This window comes from Anomalospiza imberbis, chromosome 17 (genome assembly GCF_031753505.1).
Source record: "Anomalospiza imberbis isolate Cuckoo-Finch-1a 21T00152 chromosome 17, ASM3175350v1, whole genome shotgun sequence".
Taxonomy (NCBI): Eukaryota; Metazoa; Chordata; class Aves; order Passeriformes; family Viduidae; genus Anomalospiza; species Anomalospiza imberbis.
In genome coordinates, this window is record NC_089697.1 from 6,055,501 (window position 1) to 6,064,806 (window position 9,306).

Here is a 9,306-nt window from a genome sequence, read left to right on the forward strand (position 1 = left end):
AATTTGGCACCAGGGACAACATGGCTGATGTCAAAAAGATAAGTCTTCCTGAGGAAAAACTCTTTTTCAAGTTGTCCTTGTTGGAAGACAGCATGCTGCTGGGATGGTTTGCTGTCTGAAGGGCTTCTCTCCTCCCAGCTATTTGAACCCCCAGCTCCAGATAATTTTAGCTACTCAGTGGAAATATTTTTGCTTCCACCCAAACAGCAGAGCACAGGGCATTTTCTACAGAAACACCATGACAAAGCCCCCAGTTGCTGTAGAGGCACAAAGGTGCTTGGATTAATCATCAGAAAACAACAGGACATTAAAAAACCTGGGGAGATGAATTCACTAGGGTTTTGTAAGATAGATGCTTAAAAAAATAAAATCCAAACATACTTGTTTCAAGTACCACAGAAGATAAGAAAATTCAGTGCATCTGGCAGCAGCTACCACTTAATTTCTGTCATTTAATCTCATTGAGGTGCATTATGTCAAATAATTACCTTAATGAAGACTTTAATGGAAGAAGGGAGGAAAATAATAGACATGCTTCAAAGAAATGAAGTTGTGAAGTTGCTTAGTTTATAACCTGGCAGGGATTTATCTCCCTCTCCTTCGGCTCCTACAGAGGTGCCCAATCTGCCTCTCTATCAAAAATAACACATTTCAGATGCTGCCCAAGTGATGCATTTATGAATTCTGATACAATTACATAATTTCTGAGCTTGAAACAACCCAACAACCCAACATGAAATCCAACCATTAACCCGGCACTGCCAAGGGACCATTAAAACATGTCCCCAATTCCACATCTTTGTGTCGTTTAAATCCCTCCAGGGATGATGACCTTACCACTGTCCTGGGCAGCCTCTGCCAGTGCTTGGTAAACCTTGAAGAATTTTTTTTCCCAATATCAAATCTAAACCTCTACTGGCACAACTTGAGGCTGTTTCCTCTCATCCTATCACTTCTTACTTGGGAAAAGAGATTGACACCCAAATTGACCTTTATTGACTGTTCTCATTCTCTTCTGAGGTCCTGCAGCTACTTGATTTATATTTTACTTTGAACAGCCATTTTGAAGAGATTTTATAAAGCCCTCATGGGCTGATTTCCACCACTCATGCCCAGGGTGTGCCTCTCATGTTCATATTGATCTTGAATTTACTTTCCCTTTTTGTTGCCTGAAGGTATAACTTCAGAAAGAAAGGAAGTATGTACTTCTTCCAGCACAGATGTGGTGGAGAAGGTAAATGAGCTCCTCCCAGACCCCAACTCCTATCTGTTTCTCAGTTAGCCTTGCCCAGTGCTGCAGATATACAACAGCTGACTCCATACCTTCTTCTAGGTATTAAAATAACACAGAAAAAGGAAATGTAGCCCATTTTTCTCAAATTAATGCAAAAATGTGACATTTCAACTTTTTTTCTTTTTTTTTTTAGTTTTTTTTTTTTTTAAGTTGTTGGGGGTATTTTTAGTATTTTTCCCCCAAGCTCCAAACACTTCTCTAACTCTGGAAAATAAGATGTGTGATCCTGTGGCAGAAGCCTGTGCTGTGGTATCAGACATCCCCCTGACTTCCCAAAGCACCCTTCACAGAGTTTTGCTCCTTCCTGTGCCTCCTGGACAGTTTCCTGTACAGGTGAAGCACTCTCTTCTCCTCCCAGCTCTGGAAGAAGGAGGCGGCGATTCTCCGGCACAGGCGCCGGGCGTAGGTTTCCAGGAACACGGTGGCGTAGAGGATGCAGAAGAGCAGCCCCACAACGAGCAGCACAGAGGGGTTGGGAGGCGTGGGGGGGCTGATCCTGCAGCGGGCAGAGCTGAAGATCAGGTGATGGTGGTAGGTCCTGTTGAAGTCCCTGAGCAGTAATGCCTCAGAAGGACGCCAGAAAATTTTGAATAGAAAGGGCAGGATCCCTACTTCAGCCTGAAATAAGGAGAGTTAAAATGTAAATGGGGAGTGAAGAAACCAAAATCAACTGATTACTACAGAAATATCTGCCTGGCGAGGTGGCATCACTGTTACAGCACAAGAGAAGGACGCCGAAGGGTGTGATCACTTCAGGCTGAGTAACAGTGCAATGTGTAGGCACTGAGCACTGGGCAGGGTGAGAGCCAGTGCTATCTGTCATCTTCATCCACTGGAACAGGCTTCAAAACAGGCATTCCTTGTGTGAGTTTTATGGTGAAAGACACCATCCAGACCATGGCTGGATATTTGAATATTAGAGGCTTTTTCTAGGCCCTGACTGTTTTCCTGTAATCCCATTGTAAGCAGGTATCTGCACTAAGGATCCTGGGCTGGGGAAGGAGGCTGGCTGTGTGGCAGAAGAGGGAATTTAAAACACCAAGCCAAAGAATATTGAATTGGAAACTGGGGAGGTTTGTGGAAATGATTGCAGAGGGCAACAACAAACCCAGCAAGCAGGGATTTCTACTGAAGAAACAGCCCTTGCAATAGGATGAGGAGACATTCTCAGTGTTCAACAGCTGCCCCTGAGCAGCTGAGGTTGTGGCACTGCCTCCTCCCCCAAAGCTTGTTGCTCATCCTGCTGGCTGCTGGGGAGGGAAGTCAGGATTGTGTAAATAAGAGTACAAAGACTGCAATCCCCACCACCGCCTCCCTGCAGGGACACAGAGTGGGTCCCCACACAGGGCAGGGCAGGACACCCCAGGGCTCACCTTGTATTTGATGCTGAGAGTGACGGGCACGGCGGAGAACTGAGCTGCCTTTCTCACTGCCGTGTCTGCCACGCTGAATGCAAAGTGGTCCATGGCCACCACCACCAGCATCAGCATCAGGGCCACCGTCACCAGCATGGCTTGCACGAGGCACAGCACCACTTCTTCCCTGGACAGCTTCAAGCCTGTTGGTCGGATGAGTTTTTTGGATGAGCCCACCAGGAGATGAGCTGCTCTTCTGTCCATGGCTAAACGTTCCAGCTTCTTGGTGATGTAAAAATTGTTGAAGCGGAGGTTGGTGAGATAATTTTTCAAATACCAGGTGGACTCAAAACAGAGATAGAGCATGAAGAAACCAGCAGCCAGTCTGTTGGCTACTCGTACAGAGTCTTTGACCAGTACCTCAACAGACAAGAACTCTCTGGTAATTTTCTCACCAGCAAGGTGCATTTTTTGGTAAATCAGGGAGCTGTTCTGAAGTAATGAAAAGCGAAAATGTCCATTCATAGGCTTATACATGGAAGGAATGGCTTCTTGGACTGCATCCCCAAACTCCCAGGAAACTTTCTCTAGCAGGGCAGTTGAGTTCAGAAGGCTGTCAGAGGAATTCTTGCAGATGCACTGAATGACCTGCAGTATGGTTTTAATGTTGCTTATGATGTTGGGTGTTATGTTCACCACTGCGATCATGATGCAGGTTGAGAAGAGAAGCTTCCGGCCCTGCTTGGTGCCTAATGTGGGCATGATCATGCTGAAGACACAACGGGCGGGATGCACCAAAAGGAGAGTCAGGAGAAGGAACAGGCTGAAGGAGATGGTCGTGGCAACGGAGAGGTGCCAGGAGTACTCCAGGGAAGCAAACATCCAGTTGTAAAAGAGGCCTCCTATCACTGCTGTAATGCAGGAACACTGCAGAAACAAGGTCCATAGCTCTCTGCCGTCTGCTGGGACAGGTTTGGAGTAAATCCACCACAGGTCTGCCATAGTTCTGTGCACCTTGGGGAACAGAAAGTCTTCACAGTAAACACGGGCTCTCATCCTGGAAAAACAAGTACCTGTGTGTTAGCAGAGGAAGTTCATAAACACTGGTTAGGGGGCTTTCTTGAGATGATCACTTGGGGGGGGTTATACTGTCCTCCTCTGGGTGCCTCTGGTCTCACCCATCTCTACTTCCCTGCTAACTTCCCTGAGTAGCTGGGGCTGAGATCTCCCCTGGAAGCAACAGGACAGGGAAATTCATGGCGTTTATTGAGAAATAAATACTAAGTGCGATGCAGCTGTTCCTCTGTTAATGCAAGCACAGGAAAACATTGTGTTATTCTATAAAAATCATAATAGAGTAATTCTGAGGGGTCACCTCATTGGCAGTGGTTGAGGCTTTAATGCTTATTTAGAGGATGTTGGAGGGAGAAAGAGGAGGCTACTGGCTTCTGTGGAAATTGTTAGACCAGCTCTGTATTTCAAAGGTTTTACATGGACAAGAGGCAGTGAGTGGTGGTCTCCCTGCCTCTTAAGAGGAGGCCAAACACAAATTGTTTAAGGGTGACAAACAGAGAACACAGTTTCACACTGAAGCTGCAGTGCCAGAGGAAGTTTCCAAGGACAAGAATTTGGCCACTACAGACAGGATGAAATGTCTCATAAAGCTATTCAAATGTCTAATGGCAACAAACATTTGGGAAAGAATATAATATCTCAGGCCTCACATCTGGAGTGACTCTCCAGAAACCAGAAAACCTGGAGGAGAGAAGAGCCTCTCCCGAGGGTTAAACCCAGCCAGGCAATCTCTGTCTCCCACTGCTGGACACCAGCCTCAGCTATCCTTTGAGGGACAATTTTAACTAGGAAAGGGGCTTTTCTGTGAAAAAGCCATACAATAGCTATCAAGACAGAGGGAAAGAGAGGGATAAAGCTGACTCTACATACCCAGTGGCAGTGAGGTGCCCCAGACTTGCCCGAAAACTCTCCATGTTCCAGTGCCTTCTTGCTCTGAGAGGATCCTGGATGTGGCTGTTGGGAGAGGCAGGGTAGGAAACCAAGGCAGCACCAGAGAACCAGGACTCAAAACCCAGGATGTTTTAAGGCAATTCAGATCAGCAACACTGGCAATCCCTGAAGTGTGCAAAACCTGGTGAGTGGAGCCCAGGGGATAACAGCACTACAGAACAGTGCCAGGATGCACAGCACTGCTCGGGCTTCACACTTCTTCTGGTCTTACCCTTATTGCAGAGAAGGCTTATTTTAATGACACATAAGTGAAAAAAAAATTAGTCAATGACACATGGGCTGACGAAGATGGAACAAGGATCATATGGAACCTGGGGTGTCATCATTCCATGTGGGGAAATCAGATGACTACTCTTCACACTGCCCACCAGCAAGCAGCGAGAAGGGCTGGCATCTCTCTCAGGGTGAAAGGGACCTTTTCCTCTTTCAGACATCAGTCATGGCACAAAAGGCACAGCAGGATCCAGCAACCCAGTTGGTAACTGCTCATCTCTTCTGACAGGCTGCTGCTCCCTGCTGAAACTGTGTGCAGGGCTCACAAACGGCTTCAAGGCTCATCTCACAGTCCTAGCAGAGGAAGAGGAAGTTTCAATCTTGAACCTTTCTGAATTTGCAATAGCCAGCAAATCCACTGCAGAGAAAACCCAGCCACAGTCAGGATTCCCAAACTGTTGAGAAGCTCCCAGATGTACAGGCCAGGATGTGCATCCCCAAGGGACCACCAACTTGCCTGGCCCTCAGGATGTGCCCAGCAGAGCTCCAGCCACAAAACCTGCTCACCTGGAGATGTGGACCAACCACAGTGCTTGCTCCTCAGTTATGAGCTCAGGGGTTACAGGAGCCTTCCCTGGGCCAGATGCTCTCATGCTAAGCCACCACTTGTGGGCAAAGGTGACACAGCTCATCCAGCTGCCACTGAGCCCATCCCCTATGGGCACCTGCTGTCCCAAGCCAAACCCTCCCGCCAGCTGGGAACCACCGGGCCCCTGGGATGTTCTCATGCTCCCCTGGGTGGGAAAGGCCAAAGGGCTCAAGGTCAGCCCTGTCCCAGCCACCCCTGGGGACAAAACACGTGGGGCTCTGCCCTCCAGAGAAAGGTGGGAGAGCAGCACCTTCCCCAGGGGACATGGCTGGATCCCACGGCAGTGGCAGGAATTGGAGGACAAGGAATGATGAGCATGGAAGGCCAAGCAAGCCTCTGCCTGCTCCCTCTGCCCTTCCTGCAGGCACCAGGTCCCTTGTGCCCTTGCTGCTCCACTCAACAGCTCCACTTTAGAGCTGAGGGTTTTGTTTTTCCTGTGTGGCTGGTGGAGCAAACATTTCCTCCTGGTGCCCTGGAGCACAGGGGTCAGATGAGAAACCCTGCCTGGCTCCAGCCGGGAAGAGGCACCAGCCAGGCGGGCGGGAAAGAAAGTGCTGTTTGTTTGGAGCATCCATAGCAATTGCTTGCACAGGCCATGAATTAGGTCTTTAATTCAATGTGCACACTAGAAGGGACTAACCCAAAAGACCCATAGCTGAATCCTGCAAGGCTCATCAGCTTCTTCTACAACTAAACTCCTTTCTTGCTCTACTTCAGAGTGAACTGGTATTAGCATCAGCCCCTGGGACCCCATCCAGGCTATGCAGGCAGCTTTCTGGGGCAGAAAAAGAAATAAATTTAGCAGTAGGCTATAAAGAACAAAAACCTCTCAAGTCCACAACATCGTGGTGTTTTCTGAGACTGCTACACCATCTGGAAAAGGCACCTGAAGTCTGTGGGGTGTGGGGACACTGAGCAGTAACTCTGGCAGCACCAAGAAGTGTTTGCTTGCTCTTATACTTAGATTTTTTCCTCTGGCTCTACTCAAAATTGTTGCCAGCTGGACCTACAGCAAGGGCATAAATCTGGGGAAACTCTGATTTTATACCATGAATGACCTGTAAGTGAGCTAGAAACCTAAATGCCTAACCTTGCTCAGAATACAATGAAGAAGCTTGTTTTTCCAAAAAAAAACAAACAAACAAACAAACAAACAAAAAAAAAAAAAAAACAAAAAAAAAAAACAAAAAACAAAAAACCTCAACAAACAAAGCACAGCAACAAAACAAAAAAAAAAAATACCAGCGTGTGTGTTCATAGGGATACCTGGGGGGTGAAGGCTGGGAGTGGGAAAGGGGCAGGACTGGGGACACAGGAAAGGCAGGACCACGCACCGCAGCAAAGCAACTGTGACATCTTGTGGTCACACTCTGCTCAAAGACCCTGAGGTCTGGCTCATTTTGGTTCTGCAAAAAAATACTCTGTGGTTGGGAGACTTCTAAGATAAGGAGGAATGCTGTGTCCTCCTGGGATGATCCAAGGTGCCTTTTCCCACCCTGTGTCGTTTCCAGATGGTGTAAAAGGAATTTGCTTTCTTGATAAAATCCAGTCTCTGTAGAGCCCAAGCTCTAAAATTTTATAATATCACTAATTTTGACTTTTTTGTACTACAGGAGGAACCCAAGCCCCACATAGCTGTGAGCAGCTTGCTGGGACTGTGAGACAGCAGAGAATTCCTTTGGCATCATTGCCAGGAACCAGAGCCTGGCTTTACCTGGACTAGGGATGAGCCCTGAGCTTGTACCCACCAGGACAGGGGTGTAAACTCGGTTCTGAGTGCAGACTGCAGTGTTTGGGGTGGGCCTGTGCCAAAACACCTGCAAGGTCAACCTGTGGTGACAGTGTCACCTTGTCATGGTGACAGGGATGAGAGGGTGTGCAAAGCTGTACCCCAGGCCGAGGGTGGGGTAAGTGAACTATACAGCTTAAGAAAATGGCTGGAGAAAGATGAATGGAGGGCTAAAATAGAATTATTTAAGTCTGAAGAGAATTCTCTATGACAGTATCATCAGCATCTGTTGATCACATTATTCTGCCCATTTGAGAAATGGAGGGTGTGGGAAAGGTTAACTAATTAGGGGTGGTTCTTTTTTTTTTTAAATCACTTGCAAATGAAAGACAGTAACACAGAGCCAGATCATGTCTTCTTAGGTTACTACTACAGAAATATAGGAAAATCCCAGCAATATCCTTTATGAGGGGTAAATGTGATAAGGGAAACAAGGCTATCTGACCTGTAATAGCTGAATTCCCTATCATGCTGGACTTTCATTTGTTTTATGACTCTTTCCCTAGCCCTCCTGAAATTCCAGCATCGTTGCTGAGTGCAAACTGAGGAGCACAGCTCTGGAATCACTCCCTGCTGTAAGCACCCACAGAGCAGCTCCTCTGTGTGAACAGTTTGTAAAGCAACTCAAATGCTTCTGGGATAAAACACAACGATGAAATGCTTTCCTACTATAAATAAACTAAAATTATTTTCTTCCGAGTGTCTCAGGAGAACATATGGATGTTAGTCCAGGACTTGATGGGAAACATCAAAGGAGTAAAGCAGAGATATTCTGGATGTTGAATTTCAATGAGTGGCATTTCCTGTTAATTAAAATTCACAAGGAGGCTGCTAATGTGAATGGCTTTTGTGATGGTTGTTGGATTTTTACATTCCTAGAGAAATGGTGCATAGGCAAAGTTCCATTAAAATAATACAGTCAAAGTTACAGAAGGTTACTACAGCACTTGAAATACCCTTTCCTGGGAATTTTCATATCTCTACACATATCACAGACCCTTCAAGACTAATGGGGTTGACTTGCCATTAAAAGCTGCTTTTGGCAAATCTTGGTACTAGCAGCAGCAAATGGAATCAGAAATTATTCATGCAGGCCTGTTCACCTTTGAACCCCAGAAATACTAAATCTTAAAATCTCTGCTTAAAAAAAAAAATTAAAACTCAAGCATGCCAGACTAGTCCTACTCTCACAGAGGCCTGGGTATAAAAGAGCAGAATTGGGTAATGCTATTGTCCACAGGCCTTAAATCAGATCCTCTGGGGAGCCCTGGGAAACACAGGGGCTTCAGACAGAGCTGGCAAACAGGTCTTGGACTAAAGAGGTTTAGGATCCAGGTGCTTCTTACACCTTTCCCAGGTGTGCCAAGGCCTCGTTGTGGACCTTGGGTAAGTCACTGGTCCCCTCTCTGCCTCAGTTTCTCATGTTGGCACAGAGATCACAACCCTGCCCTGCCTGCATTTGTGAAATACTTCCTGATCCCTGGATAGACAATGCCACAGGCATGCCAGGACACTGGAAGTAATTTTTGGAGACTACTAGACAAATTCCGTGGTCTCAGCTCTGCTTTCAAGCCAAAGAAAACCATCCTGGATTCGATCACCTAGGATGCACCAAGTCAGAGCTGAGACCACAAACAAACCTGCGGCCCCAACACCTGAGAGGGAGCTGGTCTGGATGTTGTTCTTCGGAACTGGGTGAGCCCAAAGCCCTTGCTGCCTGTCCTCCAGGCTGCAGAGACAGAGCAGCTCTGTGCCTGTGGCTGACGAGGATCCCCTGCAGCAGCAGTGGCTCAGGGCAGTGGGACCGCGGGGCTCCTTCCTGCGGTGCCTGCGGGCACAGCCTGTTCCCTGTTCCCTGTTTGTTCCCTGTTTGTTCCCTGTTTGTTCCCTTCTCCCTGTTCCCTGGCCCGGGACAGCAATCCTGTGCTGTTCACGGACAGCTGGCTGAGAAAGCAAACTGCAGGGAGCAATTTTCCCTTCC

At 47.3% G+C, this 9,306-nt stretch overlaps 1 protein-coding gene across 1 annotated transcript; it reads right to left on the minus strand.

Annotated features, from left to right (window-relative positions):
• Positions 1 to 1,152: 1,152 nt before the first annotated feature.
• Positions 1,153 to 5,294, minus strand: OCSTAMP (osteoclast stimulatory transmembrane protein). The gene is made up of 3 exons (XM_068207598.1): positions 4,594 to 5,294; positions 2,668 to 3,706; positions 1,153 to 1,912 (listed from the first exon to the last, which is right to left on the minus strand). Exons 1-3 carry the CDS (start codon positions 4,635 to 4,637, stop codon positions 1,547 to 1,549), a joined length of 1,449 nt encoding a protein of 482 aa, XP_068063699.1. The 5' UTR covers positions 4,638 to 5,294; the 3' UTR covers positions 1,153 to 1,546.
• Between the last annotated feature and the right edge of the window lie 4,012 nt (positions 5,295 to 9,306).